Source organism: Poecilia reticulata, chromosome 16, assembly GCF_904066995.2.
Source record: "Poecilia reticulata chromosome 16, P_reticulata-male-v2, whole genome shotgun sequence".
NCBI classification, from domain to species: Eukaryota; Metazoa; Chordata; class Actinopteri; order Cyprinodontiformes; family Poeciliidae; genus Poecilia; species Poecilia reticulata.
In genome coordinates, this window is record NC_088845.1 from 29860138 (window position 1) to 29879368 (window position 19231).

Below are 19231 nucleotides of genomic sequence, written 5' to 3' on the forward strand. Positions count from 1 at the left end.
TGGTTAGTAACTTCAGGACATGGCAGAAGTTTGCTGTTATCGTTGATAAATGGAGTCTAAAGAAGCATTAGGAGAGGATGGCAGGGCTACAGTTAAAGCACCAGGACTGACTGAGAGGAGACTGGCTAACCTTAAGTGACTCCCTTTGTCTGATGCAAACACTTCTGCACAGAACAAAAAGCACCTTGACCAAACCCAACAGAAACACCTCAGCGGGGTGGGAGCTCTGCAAAGAATGGAGAGCTGGGGGAGACGGGTGGAAGAGGAGGAGCAGGAGGGAAGTGATCCAGGAAGGATGAGAGGCTGTCGCCCCGACGATCTGAATGTGAAGACGGACGAGGTGTTTGTGGGGAAGAAGGAGAACAGAGCAGCCGGATTGAGTAACTGATTGTACTTTACAGAAAGGGCGACCAAAGGAGAGAGCTAAAATGAAAACAGTGATCTATTTAACTTTCAAACCAAAGCAAGATGCAGTTAACTTCTTTAAAGTTTTCAGTTGTCTTCTTGGTTATTCTTTCACATAATTTCCAATTTCCACAAATCAAATGTGTGCAAATCTTTGTCGATATTCTGCTGATGTAAAACAACACAACTTCCCAATTGCAATGTTTCCACTAAGAAAGAAATGAAATAAAAATTACACGTGACTATGCTTGTTCATGCGATAAGTCATAAAAATCATGGCAGTAACAGATGTAAACAGTTACATGAGATGTATTCATATTTCATCCATGGTGCTAGAACTCATCAATCAGAGCTGTGATGGAACCAGCTACAAACTGTCCAGGAAAAAAAAACACACACAAAATTATCATCCTCCTATTACCACTTCCTGTCGTCTTCTTTGTCGTCTTTGCCAGTAGTAACATCCGGCTGTTGATCATGTGACTCATGCAAAAACAGCGTTTCCATTCCAATTCAGTTTTATGAAATACACCAATTTTGATGCGGCTGAAATCCACCTCATCCTAGTGCAAAAATCGTGAGTTCTTTTATAAATTGGCGCTTTTCTGCTAAGGAAATTTATTTTCACTATTTAAATTTGGGCACTTTTATATAATCAATAGAAAGGCAGCTAGCGTTTCAGACGGCATTTCACAGTTTAGGAGTGAAAGAAAGCGGCGATCTCACTAACCAGAGACTTGGAGTTCTGCTTGGACGGTGGCTGGAACTGTCGGACATTGGTGGGCGTTTCCTTCTCGATGGAGTGTCTCCTCTGGGGCGTCTGACGCCTCTCTGGCTGAGGTGTGGAGGAGATGGGTAGGAACATGGGAGGGGCTGGTGTAAAAAAGGACAGACAACAAAGGAGGAAACTTCAATCAGAAATTATTTTTGAACTGATGAGAAGTTAACACCCTACCTGCAGTAGAGAACTCTGCTGGCATCTTTAGTGTGAGTTCAGGTTAGTTGAACCCAGAGGTTCAACCAACATTTAGCTTACATTTAGCTTAAGAAGACCCAAAGCAGACTTCTAACTTTTTGATGCATTGATGTACTTTACTGTGTCCTTAACAAGCATGTGACTTAAGACTAGTTATTGTATTGTATAGTAAGACATTGACTGCTATAACATTTCACCAGTACCTCACTTTAATAGTCCTGAACTATTCTTTTAACCACAGAACAAAAAAAAAAAATCACACATTACATACAGTGGGGAGAACAAGTATTTGATACACTGTTGATTTTTCAGGTTTTCCCACTTGCAAAGCTTGTAGACTAATTTTTATCATAGGTACTCTTCAACTGTGAGTGTTGGAATCCAAAACAAAAATCCAGAAAAATACAATGTATGATTTTTAAATAATTAATTTCCATTTTATTGTGTAAAATAAGTATTTGATACACCAGAAAAAAGAAACTTCATATTTGGTACAGAAACCTTTGTTTGCAATTACAGAGATCAGATGTTTCCTGTAGTTCTTGACCAGGTTTGCACACACTGCAGCAGGGACTCCTCCATACAGATCTCCTCCAGAGCCTTCAGGTTTCGGGGCTGTCGCTGGGCTACACGGACTTTAAGCTCCCTCCAAAGATTTTCTATTGGATTCAGGTGTAGAGACTGGCTAGGCCACTCCAGGACCTTAGGATGTTTCCTACGGAGCCACTCTTTAGTTGCCCTGGCTGTGTGTTTTGGGTCGTTATCATGCTGGAAGACCCAGCCACGACCCATCTTCAGTGCTCTTACTGAGGAGGTTGTTGGTCAAAATCTCACGATACATGGCCCCATCCATCCTCCCCACAATATGGTGCAGTCGTCCTGTCCCCTTTGCAGAAAAGCATCCCCAAAGAATGATGTTTCCACCGCCATGCCTCACAGTTGGGATGGTGTTTTTGGGGTTGTACTCATCATTTTTCTTCCTCCAAACATGACGAGTGGAGTTTAAACCAAAAAGTTCTATTTTTGTCTCATCAGACCACAGGACCTTCTCCCATTCCTCCTCTGGATCATTCAGATGGTCATTTGCAAACATCAGACGGGCTTTGACATGCGTTGGCTTGAGGAAGGGCACCTTGCGTGCACTGCAGGATTTTAATCCTTGCCGGCGTAGAGTGTTACTGATTGTTTTCTTTGAGACTGTGGTCCCAGCTCTATTCAGGTCATTGACCAGGTCCTGCCATGTAGTTCTGGGCTCATTCCTCACCTTCCTCAAGATCAATGATGCTCCACGAGGTGAGATCTTGCATGGCGCCCCAGACCGAGGGAGATTTTCCGTTATTTTGTATTTCTTCCATTTTCTAATAATTGCACCAACTGTTGTTGCCTTCTCACCAAGCTGCTTGCCTATTGTCCTGTAGCCCATCCCAGCCTTGTGCAGGTCTACAATTTTATCACTGATGTCCTTACACAGCTCTCTGGTCTTGGGCATTGTGGAGATGCTGGAGTCTGATTGATTGAGTGTGTAGACAGGTGTCTTTTATACAGGTAACGAGTTCAAACAGGTGCAGTTAATACAGGTAATGAGTGGAGAACAGAAGGGCTTCTTAAAGAAGAACTAACATGTCTGTGAGAGCCAAAATTCTTACTGGTTGATAGATGATCAAATACTTATTTCACACAATAAAATGGACATTAATTATTTAAAAATCATACATTGTATTTTTCTGGATTTTTATTTTGGATTCCATCACTCACAGTTGAAGAGTACCTATGATAAAAATTTGTCATCTACAAGCTTTGCAAGTGGGAAAACCTGAAAAATCAACAGTGTATCAAATACTTGTTCTCCCCACTGTAAACTCTTAAGTCACAACTTTCAAGGTTGTTAGATTAAATCTCACTTGTTGCTATCAGGTAAAAGTTTTTATTATGCAGCCAATTCAGCTGTGATGAAAGGTGAAAAAAAAAACAATCTTCCTGACTCACTTTTCTTTCCCAGTGCAGACTCTGGGGACATATCGTCCATCAAAGACGTTGCCACGCTGGAGTTGCTCGCCGACGTGCGCCCCACCAACTCATCCTGAATACACAAATGTTACCATGCCCTGCAGTCGTCTTTTTGCTTCTGAAAGGTGAAGCTTAAAAAAAAAAAAAAAAACTTACATCAGAGTCAGAGCTGTCCAGCTCAGCCAGGCTGGGCGCCTTCAGGAGTTTCTTCCTCTGAGGGACGGACTGAGATCCGGAGGGCTCCGCTCTGGGAGAGCGTGACCCATTGGTCAGAGACAGAGAACTGGATGTCCTCCTGCCCATGTACGGACTGAACTCATCTGCACAGAGCCACGCAGAAGGCGGTCACTCGACAGAAAGGGAAAGCAGATCAAATGGATCTCAACCCGCCTCCTCCTGTGCTCTGTTGCATCCTCATTGGGTTTTACATCGGATCTTTAAATTGGTTTTCTCTTTTCTTACCCCCCCTCCCCATTTGTGAAATGGCAACCAGATTCGTTTGAGTGAAAGGATGGAATTTAATCTGCCACAGAGGACCAGGGTTGGAGATCCATTTGAGGGTGGAGGAGTTTGGGGAGGGATGCGGAGGGGTTGGAGGCTCAAAGGATAACGTAGAAAACACAGACAGGTTAAATTAAGTATTTAGATTATCTATGACATCCTTTTATCTACCACTAACCGTGATAATATTTATCTTTTTGTGTGAATAAAATCCTCAAATGTAAGTCCTTACTTTGTATTGACTAAACTGGAACTGGGATGAGAGCAAAATATTTAAAGCAAAGGAAAAAACCTTCAAAAAGTTTAGTAGAAAACGAGGAGCGTAAGAGGAGGTGCAAGAGTGTAAGCCTCTCCAAAACCCAACATTTCTAAGAAAAAAAAAGACTTTTAAGCGATTCACTCAGACATCATTTTGCATCCTGCATAGTTCTTTCAGCTCCCAGCAGTCGAGTTTTTCTTTCTTTTTTGTTTTTTATTTGGAAGACGTTAGTTTGCAGCCAGGGAGGGGAGACAGATAAGGCCAAAAGATTAAAGCCAAACAAGGTTGTTCAAACCGCAGCATTGCTGATACGTTACCTACTCCTGTACGGAACAAATCCTGAGGCATACTGCGAGTTTTGCCAAAACCTAAAAGGTAGACACCTCTCTTATTAGAGCAGCACAGAGAACATAATACAACTTAACCATTAATGGCATCCAAACAATCCATATTCTCTGATGGCTGAAGTACCCTCTCAGCTAACAGTTTAACAAGTTTTAAGTCTTTCTCTTCCCTGTTCCTGATTGAGAGATTTCAAAACTGTTTCCTTTGAACTTTTCTAGAATATCACTGTATAGATGAAGGCGTCAATCTTTCATTTGTGGCTTGCATTTGCAAGTTTGGTTTGAAGAAGTAAAAAGCGTGATATCGGCCAATACGGATTGGACACAGAAAAACAGCTGAATTGACTTAAAATGTTTCTTTCTTTAAAGTACAGACATGGATGTACTGAATTACTCATTTATTTGATTACTCTGCACCAGCAGAGCACATTTAAATACACCAGCAGCTTCACGAGCATGCTCAAACATGCAAAAAAACCAACAAAAAAACACAACTTTAATCTGTTCAGTCAGTGTAATTAGCAGCTAAATTAAAATAAATAATAAAAAAACTGAAACTCACAAAAACAATAGGTTGACTGTTTTAGTCAAACGTATAGAAATAAACAAACCTTTTTTTTAAATGGTTCAGAAAGTGTAATTATATTCTAAATATAACGTGACATAAATGATGACGTGGCTCGGAGCATAAAGCATAGAATTAGAATGACTAGATCTGCACTCATGGGTCTGGAACTTTGTCCCCAAGAGCTTCTCTGGAATTCTTTTCAATATCTGGACCAACACAGATATTAACATTGCATCTGTAAAAAAACAGTTGACTCAATCTGTCATTACAGATGAACAACTGTACACAAAACAACACACACAGATCACCAGAAAACATAAATGGCAGAGGGTTGGACTTAAAGACTGTGGTATGATGAGGGACACTGACATCAGTAGGAGGCAACCTGGACCACAGCATCATACTGCCTCTGCAGGCATTTCAGATTGTAGATTAGAGGTTACCATGACAGCATGTGGTTGACAGTGGTCTGACACTTTTACATATGGAGCAGATCTTTGAGAAGAACCTTTCTGGTTAAATATCTGCCTGTCTCAACATGGCACAGTTCTAAAAACTAATGTTCATCACAAAGCAATGACATTATTCATATCGTTCAACTTAACTACACTTTTCCTTGTAAATAACTCAGTCCCTGAGTTGTGATTTTCTTTTGAAAGCTCCAGAGTAGCAACACATCTTTAAATGTCCTAGACTGCCTGCAAGGCAAAACGATCTGTTCCAACACCGTTTTAATGAGAAATGGGGGATTCCCTGCTCTTAGAAATTGGAAAAAAAAAATAGAGCATGCAGAAAATCTTTAAGAACAGATTTGATTATGCAACAGCTATTGGTTTTTTTCTGGTTGGTGACGTTGGGATTAGGATACAGAGATTTTTCCAGGTCAAAAATATTTCTCATAAACTGAAAGAAAATCAAGTGATCCTTCAAAATATGGTTTCTAATAAAAAAAATGTATGTTCAATTTTGATTTCCCAACATTGATTTTGGTCTGTTAAAAATAGATTAAAGAAATAATATTTATTTAATTAAAATATTAAAATGTAACATGCTATAAATATTCAAATGTTGCTTTATTATTTATTTATCTTTTGGGTAGTACATTTCTTAATCTGGGACCCGAGTCCAAATTGCGTACCACAAACAAGAAAGATGGCATGACAATTAAAAATCCTTTAATCCTTGAATCACTGAAAATAAAATGGTACTGCAGGTGAGATTAGCTAAAGATCTTCATACATTCTTAATTAGTCAAAGACATTAATTGCAGTTCATCTTTTTAATCTTTTTCCCTTTTGTCATCCATATCTACATCTTTCATAGATGCAAAAACAAAAGCTAGCCGCCAGCAAGCTAGCAAGGGTATACTAGCATCTAGTTAGCGGTAACCTCATCCACCTCAAGTCACAGAATGCAATCAAAATGTCTATACGTGACTCAAACTTTTGCTTGACATTAAAAAAAAACACTATATGGAAGATATGACTAAATAGTTCCGCCGCAACACAAATTAAAGCCATGTGATTAATGTTTTTAAAGTCAACTTGCTTGTAAATTTCACGGCAATATATGTATTTAAAGGCAAGCCTCAGACTAAATGACGTGCGTAAATATAATTATCCCTCTTCTTTGTGTTTTGTATTCTGTAATCTTAGTTTGTGAGTGGTGTCTTGTGCCCTTTAGTTGATAAGCTACACACAGTTTCCTCCAGCTACTCTGTAACTTGGTTTTTATAATATTTTTCTCTAATACAAGAAAACCTTTTAAAAATAAGTTCCAGAGCCCCATTTATTAAAATTAGTTTCAGTGTATTTGCTCTGCTGCCTGCAGTGTTTGATCCCATAAGGATCCTCTTGCTGATCAGTGTCCCACTTAGCAACAGCTAACCACCACACAGAAGCATGACATGGACTGTGTACGCAGTCAGTACTGAGCATGTGTGTGTGTGTGTGTGTGTGTGTGTGTGTGTGTGTGTGTGTGTGTGTGTGTGTGTGTGTGTGTGTGTGTGTGTGTGTGAGCTGATAAAGCAGATGAACAGCCACAGCATGGTGGAGAAAATGAGATAAAAAGCCAGGTAAGCAGCAAAGGGAAACGTTACCTGACGCATCAAAACTGAAAGACATGCTAAGAGGCCGAATTACTGCAACGAGAAACAGTCACGGCGCGGGGCGGTTACTGCATGTTAAAGCAGGACTTAACACACACAGGAGAAAGCAATCGGCTTCTTGTTGGCTAATAATGCTGGCAAATATTAATAGGAATATTAACAGCTTTCACATCAAAAAAGGTATTTTCTCTTTTGTGATGGATTTTGTCTGACAGATTCCTGGTAGCTGTGTCCGCCTGTGAGAGCCAGCAAAGCTTACCGTACCCTCTGCCCAAGTTTTAATCACTTTTTTTTTTTTAAAGCTTTGATCCACCTATTTTGTTTGCAGTGATTGCCACAAAATGTTGCACAACAAAATAGTAAGTTGTAGGTATAATCAATCTGTTTCATTACTTTATTTTTTAATGATTCTTTTTAACCACAGTTCAAAAGAAACTTATGATTTTCATTGGTTAATTTTTAGAACATTGTTATTCACTTCCATCAAAGCTGCATCTGTGATAGAAACAAACCTAACTCACTAGCTAGCAAGGGGATATTAGTAGCTAGTTAGCAGTAGCCTCAAGTGATTACAGTGACCATTTTGGGCTTTTTGGCCACACTAACAATTTTGATCGCAGGTGTAAAGGGGCATAACATCTGACCTGAATGTCATCTGCTCAGCCTTCCTGTTAGCTGCTGAACTCTGTCTCAATTGGGCTTTAGCGACCTCCTCTGAATTCATTCTTAAACTCATTGGGAGTAATTTAGGCTAACTATAAGTCTTCTTTCCTAACCAAAACTGTTGCTAGCACTTAGTTGTGATACGCTCACTTATTTGTAAAAGGGCAAATTTTTTTGATTGTCGAACTAAATCAGGTTGAAAATTGCGTGACTGAATCATCAGACAATGTCTGGATAATTTCTTTGTTTTTATATTCTTCAGAAGCAAAATGCCTCTGTTGTTATTTATTATTATTTACAAATAATACAACAGTTTCTAAGACTTTGATTTTTGAATGTAAAATTTTAATATTCTTCATGCTTTTGCTAAATTAAAGGAATAAGCCTTGTTGAAGGAAAGGCTAGCTGGTCTCATTAGCAGCAGACCAGAAAAAAAAGTTGATAGGTGTAAAATATTTACCTTAAGGAACAATAAGGAAGGCTTGATGCAGCACAGTTTTTTTTTTCAGTATGCGGCTACACATAAGAGGCCGACACAGTAACTATGAATTTGTCTTTATGATTAAAACAAAGACACTCAGCATTATTTTCTGTCCCACCTTCATTTTATGGCAAACTGTTTAAATCTGCAGTATGTAACTTTTATTTAAAAAATGTTTTCATATATATTTGTTGAAACTGTCTCTATTACGTGACAGTATATAATGAGACACATAATATGTGAAAAAAAAATTGAGCTCCTCTTTGCGAATTCTACAGCTAATTAGCATGGCCACAGATGACGGCAAATAATGGTGAGTTGTTTCTCTGCCATTAGCACATGTAGCAGTGCATTCACAAGGTTATTTGACAGCGTCAAGACCCTCCTCCTAGCTCTGATTGGTCTGCATTTCTTCAGGTGGCAGTAGCAGCACATGAAGCAGGTGGAAGAGATCAATCTTTTCACAGATTATCTGTCTTATACTACACTGTCACAACATGGTGACATTTTTTAAAAATATGTAAAAAACCATAAATTTTTAAATAAAAGTTACATATTGCAGCTTTAATGCAGAGAACATTAATAGGCATCCGCAGCCACACAGACATAAAATATTAGGAAGCAGTGGCTACAACAGCAAAGAGCAGAGAGAAATATTAGTGATATAGAGCACAAAATGAACTGAAATAGCTCCAAGCAATAAGGCTGAAGCGCACTGCATGTGATCAGCTTAAACATTTTAATGTGAACTATATTTATATGCTGTGTGGAGTGTGCGTGTTTGTGCTGCATCATTAATAAATACATGACGAGTCTCCTTACCCAGCCGTCCTCTGCGGATCTCGTCGGGTGAAACCGGGCGAAGCTTCCTCTCAGCCTTGATCTCCTCCAGGATGCGCTCATGAAGGGTCGGAGGAGGCTGAGCCTGAGGCTTCAGCTTACGAGCCGACACCTGGGACAGGGTAAGATAGAGTGGAATGGGAAAAAAATAAAATACAACACTGACATGAAGGGCGTATGGCCTCCAGGCAGAGGAGTTACCTCTCTCCAGCTTCATGAATTAAATGATCTCCACAACAGCATCTGCTGGTCTTGCTGTCAGATTTTTATCAGCAGAAGGAAGACCGTAGCTTTTCACTGACTACAAATATCAGTATCAGTCTATGTTTGTTGCGTACAAATGAAATCTGTTCTATTCAAATTATAGATTGTTTTCTTTATTTATAGTGAGAGATTACGCTGTGGCAGAAAAAGATGAATTTGTCAAAGCTTTTTACACCTCTTTACCAAGGTTGTCAATAAATGCGCCTGGTAAGTTATAATCAAATCCTCTCAGCATGGGACGTCTGTGGCTGTGGGCCAAGAAGCCACTTGTGCTGGACGGAGCTGTTCCACATGAACGCTCACCGTTTCCTACAGATAAAGACCGATCTGTGCTTCCTCACAAGGATTCTTGTGTTTTGTGCTGAAGTCTGAAGCACTTCCTTTTACTCACAGGATTAAGTGGCGGTCTGGACCTGATGAACTCCAGGATGACTTCATGAGCGCTTTTCTTTAACCTCGGTGGGATGTCTCCATTAACCTGACGGAACAAAGCAGACCCACACGCTAACCAAACCCATCGTGTTATAAAGAAACTTATTTATAGGCAACAAACCAAAAAATAAGAACCAGGAAAAGGCCCCCATTGATTGCACCAAGGCTGAATGTTTTGCTGATTCTCAAAGAAATGAACCAATAAGGATGTATCAACACCAACCCTGTTTACTCTGCTTTAATCAAACTTGTTTGAACTCTTAACGGACCAGGGTTCACTTTTTGGTGTGTGTCAGAGTTTGATTACAGATTCAACACAAACTGAACCAAACCTTCTAGGCAAATGAACTATAGTTTGATTAAAGCGGACTAAACAGGGCTGGTGTGAATGCACCACAAGAGGCATGTCTGCAGGGTTAATCTCCAGGATTGTTAAAGTTTACTTCAGGACTAACCATGACTTTGCGCAGCTTGTAGCGTTTGGACCTGATGTCGTCCATGAGCATCTCATACGGAGTGAGCTGGTACTCAATTGGCAGAGGGTTGTACTGACGCTCCTGCACCTTCTTCAGCTTCACTCCTTCACGCAGGTCCCTCATCACCTGAACCCAGAATCGAGCCTGGCAGAGAGAGCAAACATTTGTTCCATTAGTTTCTGTTCAGCATGTCAGGCCGTGTAAATGTCATATTTTTGGATGCAGAGCCATAATTTAGAATGATAAAGACAATATAAATCTGAGGTATGGATAATATAAATCTGAGGTAAGAAGTGTGGTTTCCCACCCAGTCGGCGTTCTGCAGCTCATTGAGGTCTCGGACCGGCTCCTCTGAGGTCTCCTCCATCTTTCGGAGGTTCTGTTGAAGGATGAGAAAGGATTACTGTGATCACAGTTCTGAATCCACTCAGGACAGGCTGGTCTTTACCCCTCAGGAGACAACATGTATCCTGATTTCTGTTAATAAAAGAAGGCTAAGAGGAGCTTTGATGAATACAAAGCTCATCAAAAATGCTGTCTTTATATTTTTATACCAAAGAGTTCAGGAAAAAGTGCCTTTAATTTGAGAAAATTTGTTCAATGGGAAAAACATACCACATTACAAAATTATCGGTGGCACAAAATAAATGTATTTTTTACAATTCAGAGTTTCTAGAAACATCTGAAAAGCAATCTATGACTTTCTGTTTCCATGATGTGACGTGAAAGTCCATTTTATTTGGCCACTAAGTTGAATAGGGATCTTTATTTATTTTATAAACACTCAAAGTAAGCAGGAAATAAACCAGGTAAAAAATAAAAAATAAATAAATAAATTCTCCAAAGTTCACTGTTGGAGATCTGCAGCAAACAGTGGCACCTTGGGGTCACCAGGTCTCCACAGCAACCATGAGACGCTATCTAAATCACAACAAGAATAAATATTTCTATCCCTTCATTACAAAAACAAACAAAAAAAACGTGAAGTTTGCTAAAGTACTGGAAATTTATCTGGTAAAGTATGGAGAGGTATCTATGAAGTTGGGCGCCTGTTTCTCTAAATTTAGAAATAGCAATAGTTCTAAAGCTAGATTTTAGTTTTAGAGCTAAAACAAAATTGTGACGCAGAAATATTTGTTCAGTCGAATAATGACCCAAAAAATATGGCCGAACCAATGCAGAATTGGTTAACTAGAGAAACACTGGACCACAGGAGAGGAGCCGAGACCAAGTATTACAAAAGAAGACTCAGTGGTGTTCCACTGGTAAAACAGGGAAAGGATATTTTTTATTCAAATGTTGTTGAATTGATTCTATGCACTTAAATTAAAGGTTAAAAGCATGTTGTGTAGTTTGCACAGATACAATTGAAGTGTATTTATGATGTAATTAGAATTTCACCCTTTCATGTAATTTGTGTTTGACTTGGATGAACAAAGTTCTCACGTGACAGCAGAAATGATCCAACCAGTCAGACTGAGAGGTGTGTGTATTTTCAAGCTGCCGCAGCCTGAAATGGTTTCTGCCAAGCATCAATCTCTCCCATCTGGATGAGTCCTGACATCCAAAGCTGTCTGCTCAGTTCACTGCTGATCTCAATGTGAGGATGCTTTTTATGGCAACGTTTCCTCGGTTTGTACTGTTTTAATGCAGCTTCTTTTATTACAGCTTAGTGTGTGCTTTATAATTCCCTAGTGTTTCCTTTCCTGTGATGTCTTAAATAATAGAGCAACAAATTACTCCTTTTATGACTTTTTGTTACAGTTTTCATGGCTTATAAGGACACAAAGCCATCAAAAATCCAATTTAGTAATTGCGCTGTTTCCATTAAATAAGAAATTAAGTTAAAATTATACGCGCATAAGCATATTCAAGTCATTACAAGTCATATCAGCAACGAACCTAAACGGTCACATGAGATGTATCCATAATTCAGCATTGCTGCGTTTTGGGGAAACTGTAGTTGGTGAAGAGTTATAGATTCAACACATTCGAATGACACACAAGTTTTTAAGAAGTGTGTGATACTGTGAGAGCGCTGGTGGAGCCAGCTGTACAATGTCCAAAAAATCCCCCATCACTCTATCACTACTTCCTGTTGTCTTTGTTGTTTTCGCCGGCTGTTGTTCACGCAATTCGTGTGAAGCGAGAAAAAGTGTTTCCATTGCAGTTTTGTGAAATACATTTATTTAAATACTGCAGAAAATCCACCTCACATGGTGCTAAAACTTTTCATCAAAAAACGCGAGTTCTGCCACAAGCATTCCTTTGAGGACATTTATGATGTTGATTTGGTCCAAAATGAAAATGAGTTTGACACCCCTGTATTAAAGTTATATATTAACTACTGTATTTTTAATCTGTTAACCTAACATGATATGTGCCGGACTATTCCTTTAACAATGTAACTTTGGGACGTTTAACACACAGACTAAAGTAACACAGGAGTGCTGTGCTCAGGAGGAAACAGTTCTGAATGCACAATTGAATGATGAAAGAAAATTATTCTAAATTGCTGATCACATGTCAGCACTATTTGTGACACTTTTTTTTTTTACAAATTTCCCTCCATGTTGGAAAACTTTATTTCTTCTGAACTTCTTATAGTTTTCTTCTCTTTCTTAACCTTCATGTTGAATTTGGAAAATGTGGACTGGCTGTTTAATGAGTCAGGTCTCTGGATACTTGCTCTAAAACACCTTCGAAATCATTAGTAAAAGATCAATGTGCTTTAAAATCCACTTGTGAAAACACCAAATAGTGCTAGTAAGTGTTCACCAGAGGGATAAAAGAGCAGAGTAAGTTGCGGTGACATCCAGCTGCCTCCGTGTTTCCAGACAGTCAACAGTTCAGTTGGCTCACCTCTGTCTTCCTGACATTTATGTGAACTTGCGCGGCGGGCGGCCATTACGGTGTTGTAAAATACTGTCAACATGACAGTGGTTCTGTGGGAAACACGGAGCTGATCTGCATTCCTCACTGCCTGCTCCGTTTCCAACAGGAGAGGTCACTGTTTGTGTGCGCATTCATGTGCGAAAGAGAGAAAATGAGGCCGAGAAACGTGTGAGAGAATTCTAAAACAGTAGGGCAGACATCCAAAGCGTTGCCTCCGGTTAATATTTGTGGAGAGGAATTGTTCTGGTCACAAAACAACACAGAAGTGGTCGGTAAGGAAGTCACAAGGGGCTGCACAGATGACTGCAGAGTAAAAAGCAGAAAACAAGGCCAGGAAACAGACCAGGAAACAGCCGACTCCACCGGCGGATCATAAAATGTCCAAGCATCATATCAAAACATACCTATAATTATATCTATTCAAGAAGGAACCAAAACAGAGACCAGCTTCATTTCTTCAGACCTGAACAAAGAGAATGCAGTCACTAAAAGGCAGTAGATTGCATACTTGGTATGAAGATCTGAATTAATTAGGCCCGAGCAGCTAAGCGCTGTGAAGGCCTATTGTAATCGCAGGATTTCTTATTCTTGTTTTTATTTTTCCGACACTTCGCGGGGCTGTTTGGGGGCTTTATCCTATTCAAAACCTCACCAAACGTAACCCAAAATTGTCCCCCAACAAAAATTTTCGGATTCTGGTAGAATTTTAAGTGGGCGTGGCCAAACGGCTCTACAGCGCCCCCTAAAGTGAGTTGGGGGAAACCGTAGGACGTAGAGATCTGAAATTTGGTATGTAGGTAGATCTCTCCAAATCAAGAGAAAAAGTCTCTTGGAGGTACCCCCTAAAATGCTCAGGGAGGCGGCCATTTTGGGTCAAAGGTCAAATTTTGGCCATTTTTCCATTTTACTCGTCAAACTTTAACAAACTCCTCCTAGGCATTTTCACCTATCGGCTTCATTTTTGGTCAGGATGTAGTTAAGGGGTGTGGCATTAAAAGTTATCAAAATGGTGAGTTTTCGTACATGCTGAGGGGGCATTCCGGGGCGCCAAAGTTGGCGTACTCGCCAAAGAAAACCAACAGCTACAACTTTCACATAGAAAGGTCAATTGGCACCAAACTTGGTATGAGGGATCCTGGTTGAATGCCTGACGATCCTATGTCATCATAGTCTCACTTCACCTAAGCCCGACCCCTCAGTACAAAAAGTGACCTTTTTTTATTGGGAAAAATCCAATTCTGGCTCTCTTAACCTAATCAACATGATCTTGTGTCAGATGACTGATAACAAATTGCTCTCACTTGCTTTTAAGCGCCAACAGTTTCCTGTGGAGGGCGTGGCCAAGCCTCAAATCTGGCCATTCGCCATAAAACATCAAGACTGGGGGAACTACGCCAGAGCGTCAGTGGTGGCGAGAGAGTGGGGGTGCAAGAAAACCCGCGGTGGCAAATGGGCCGGAGCTTCGCTTGGCTGTGAGGGCCTCCAACGCCGCTTGCGGCTTTAATCTCAGTTTGTAATCTTTTCCACAATTCGTCTACAACGACGAAGAAACAAAAGACGACCAGATATCCAACGGCTTAGTGTTGGCAATCATGCTTATGTACGTGCTGCTCACATCCCTCCCCGTTTGGCAAATACCGTCCTTCAAGCTCAAGAGTGCCTGTGTGTTGCTAATGATGGAAAAACAACCAAGCGTTACAGGAAAACTAACCATTTCTTGAGTTCTCGGCAAACTCGTCTCTGGGGGGTGGGGCTGTGGACAGAAAGGGGGCGGGGCCTGTAAGGTGCGCTCATTCACATTTTCAGTCTAAGACCATGGTTTAGTCAGAACTCCCTACTGCAGCTCCACCAGAGCTCTGTGAGACACTTGAAGCTTGAGAGAGTGTTTTATAATCTAAGCCTGCTTTAAGCCTCCAGAAAACTGCAAACAGCTGAAATGTTGAGTTCCTTTAAATTCAGATTTAAAACCCATTTGTTTAGAGCTGCCTTCGATCAGTAGTGAGTGAAGCAATGATCAACATATTTGATGTGCACCTTATTAATTATTTTTTAAGGTATTAGAGAAAATGTTTCATAATTGATGTCTGTATGATGTTTTTATGATGTAAAGCTTTTGAATTGCTGAAATGTGTTATATGAATAAACTTGACTTGACATAAACTTCTCCCTGACTTTCTCTTGAAGCTGTTTGTGTCGTTCGTCTTTACAATGTTTGCTCTCCAATAAACAGAACAGCCAAACCTCAGTTACTGACTCTGTAGGCAGCTGGCTGCACTAGATTTATCTTGGGGTATCACAGTAAATATAGGGCAACCTTTTTAGATTTTTATTTGTAAAAACAAATTGAAAACTACATGTCATCCGCATCGTAATTATGCACTGCTTTATGTTGGTCTATCACATGAAATCCCAATAAAATGCATTTATGCCTGTGTCTGTAATGTGGCGTAAAATAGAGCAGCATGTTCTTATTTTAAAATGCCACAAAGAAAATTAACGCCTGCGATTTATGTGGCGCTGTAAACACAGCAAAGGTGATTACTTCTGCATACAATTACCGCAGTCTCTGACTTCCCTTCCTGTAAAGCTTCTTTCTCAGCGAGTTATGCAACCGTCCAAATCTCCTTCACTCACTCAGATGCATTACAAGCACTTAAAGGGCAGCGGCGCATGGCAGGAAGGAACCCTCAGGTTCGGCAACTCATGGGCCGATATTTCACCGCACACTCCAAATAGCTCCTGAGGATAAACAAAAGTCTAAGATGACTCTATTTGGGTTGGAGAGTGACAAGGTATGAGGCCTAGTGAAGAAATAAAACCACTAAAACCTGGCAGAGTGGTTAAAAACAGGCACAATGTGAATTTGAAGGGAAAGAGGAAGGTGTCGATAAGGTTTCTGTAATAAAGTACTCCATTGTTAAAGCGGCGATTGTTTGGAAAGACTTAAATGAGCAGAAAGCGTCTCCATGTGACTGTGTAGCTCCACTGTTACTCACAGATCAGTGTGCGTAATAAGAAACGACTTGCACAAACTATTCAATGTGGAAAGGGAATGTTCTGTGGTTTGTAGGCTAACTGCAAAATTACAAACAGCAAACAACAACAGCAGCCACAGCGTGTGATCGTTTTAATCACAACTAACTGAATCAGGCAGGAAAACTTGACCTTTTGCTGGGATAACAGTCAGCATGTCGCCACTTCATGTTATCTACGTCTGACGTGTGGAAAACGTGCGTGGCCGTAGCATTTTATGTGGCCATCTAGACTCAATAGGGCTGCATGAACAGAACCTTCAAAACAAGAGTTGTGTGCTGAAGTAGTATTTTATCAATCAAATCGAAGCAGTTTTTATTTGCATACCTCCAAATCACATCAATCAATCCCTCCAGTAGTTTGTGATTCTGGCTAAATTTATGCGAAATCCCAAATTTTTTGCGTTGACGTATAATTGAGTTTATTGTAAATTTTCCGTAAAGAAAGTCAAAGACATTGGGTAAGAGTGACCGTTAAACTCCCACCTGTAGGTGGCAATATTCCTTACTTCTTATACCCTGCTGCCTTATTACTTGATGTCTCCGTGATCGATATGACAGGTAGCAAAAAGTGACATTATTGTCACGCATGAGCACAAATATCGTAAAATTTCTTGCAAATATTTCAAAAATTGGTTTACAAATAAGAGATTTTGAGTGCAAAAAAACCCCGAAATACTGGAGGAACTCGTCAGCATGAAAAGATATTCAATATTGTTTAGCTTTAAGAAGTACTTATCAAATGTAGAGATATCTATTTATTAATATTTTAACAGTTTGTCAATGAGTATCAATACATTCTGAGAACATTCGTGATTGTGATATGGACCAAATTGAAACCAAGTTTGTCATTCCAGATTTAGAATGTTCAATTTGACTTTTTAGAGAAAGACTTTCTTCTTTTTTTTACTGTTGAAAGTTTAAAAATCACCTAATTTTTACTTCCAAAAAAAAACCTGCAGCTGCCTGAAACAGTAGAAACACTATTATGAAATGAGCATTCCTAAAGATAGTTAAAGTGTATTCCTGCATGTTTTTAGTGATGAATAATACATAAAATAAACAGAAAGGACATAAACAGCAAGTTAAAGCTGTGACTGTTATGTCATGAATAATCTCGGATGAGCTCTCATGTCTGCGTTCCATTCATTTCTTTCCCTCCAGTCATAGATTTTTGTCTCCATCAGCTGACTGACTGTTTTAGCTCTGACAAGAAGAAGACTCAGCAGCCATTTCACTCTGCCTGGGATGGAAGGAGTTAGGAAGAAGGAAGAATGTCAAAGTTAGACAATTTCCTTGCCTGTGCCTGTAAAATCCGACTACAAATCCTGCAGAAAGTGCAAAAAAAAAAAAAAATTTAGAAATTTCTGATAGGAAAATATAACCAGATGTTGAGGTTTATTGTTTGGTTATAGGATAAATAAAGTTAAAACATCAAGTTTTATTAGAGTTTGAAATGATGCACCAATCATTTTCTACTTTTTAATCACCGCTGTAACGTTCGAACGTATCAGAGTTCTCTAACTGCAGCTGATCTTGCAGAACTTCACAACCTCACAGCCGTGGCAATGAAGCCTCACCTCTTTGGCACTCTTGATTTTCTCCAGAAAGGTGCGCAGCTCCCTGGTTTCGGTGTACAGAGCTCGACACACTGCCTGGTAGTGACTCGGAGCGTCCGACACACTGGGAAGATGGGCTGTGCACAGCTGGAAATACAGGGGGATACTTTAAGTGTACAGGTTGGAAAGTCATGCAGGACAAGTATGATGATTTCAGAACTTTATGACATTAATGGTACAAAAAAAACTAGTGATGTTCAGGATTGGTTAACTCAGGTTTCTAATTAACTAATCAGTGCATTTGCTTTGCTTCAACCCAAAATTTCCTGACTTTTCTCTCCTTCTCTTCCAGCATCAATATTTAAATAACGCTTTCCATAAAAATCAATATATCACAGTTACTACACGCTGCATGCATCAAGTTAAAAGTCCTGAATATCATTATGGTAGCAGAGTGTGAACTCTGATGTTTTGTTTGTTTTTTAAGATAATTTTTTTGTTGCCAAGATCAGATTAGGCTAAGGTTGAGGTTTTGGACAAATGGCCTCACTTTTGAAAAACTAGAAACAAAATCCCTAAAAGCAAATGATAAATAACAACCTCTCTTCTACATACTTTATGGTGAGAATATCTTGAAGAAAATACTGAATTTGGTTCCACTTTTCATCCATAAAAAGTAAAGGTTAATTGCTAATAGTGTAACCTAAGGTTGGTACAGTAGGACAAAAAAATACTGTGAGGTGAGAGATATCAAAACATCTGAGCCAACGTTTTGAACTGACAGCTGGTCAGCCTCCGGGCCGGCCAGCATGTCAGGCACTGTTGATGTATTTGTGGCTTTGTAAGTTCGACCGGGTATTTATCCAAAACAGCATGAGGCCATGTAAGGAAAGAGACGACGACTCACTGCTCCGACGGTCACCACGGATACGCGACTCCAATGGTGGAAGAACATGGCCGCCTGGCAGCGCTGTGGTTCTAATATCTGTGTTTACAGTGTTACACTTTTCCCTCAGTTATTCTTCAACAGTTTCCTTTTTGCAAATGAAAATGGTGAGAAAAATGATTCTCAAAAAACTCTCATCAGGCTTTGAACTTCAAAGATTCAAGAGAAAACACATCCTCAGCAGAAGAATCAGAACTGTCTATATAAGTACCTACCATGTTTTCAGGATTAAAAACTACCATTAAGATACAAAACTTCTGAAAAAATGTTAAAGATGTGCTTGAGAGAATATCGAAAGTAAACATTCATTTACACTTGATATGTTCTCTGACCACTTTACTTAAGATCAAAGACCTCAGCTACAAATTCTAGTGACAACAAGGAAGGTGACTACAGTCAACTGGATGAAGCCCAGCCCACCATATATACAATATCGTATATCACTGGATATGAAAGTTAAACATGTTAATACAATG

General features: G+C 39.7%; 1 protein-coding gene across 7 annotated transcripts in view; it reads right to left on the bottom strand.

The window, feature by feature from the left end:
* Positions 1-19231, bottom strand: part of spire1b (spire-type actin nucleation factor 1b) — a 40998-nt gene that overhangs the window by 8402 nt on the left and 13365 nt on the right. Inside the window, exons 4-14 of one of the 7 annotated variants that reach the window (XM_081617085.1) lie at positions 17831-17956; positions 10631-10702; positions 10303-10467; positions 9807-9893; positions 9134-9263; positions 7159-7200; positions 4466-4516; positions 3545-3708; positions 3368-3461; positions 1136-1278; positions 131-319 (exon numbers count right to left, since the gene is read on the bottom strand). In XM_081617085.1, the coding sequence (XP_081473211.1) occupies positions 131-319; positions 1136-1278; positions 3368-3461; positions 3545-3708; positions 4466-4516; positions 7159-7200; positions 9134-9263; positions 9807-9893; positions 10303-10467; positions 10631-10702; positions 17831-17956 (1263 nt within the window). The remainder of the gene's footprint in view (positions 1-130; positions 320-1135; positions 1279-3367; positions 3462-3544; positions 3709-4465; positions 4517-7158; positions 7201-9133; positions 9264-9806; positions 9894-10302; positions 10468-10630; positions 10703-17830; positions 17957-19231) is intronic. The other 6 variants (XM_081617082.1, XM_081617083.1, XM_081617084.1 and 3 more) reach the window with 6 other exon arrangements.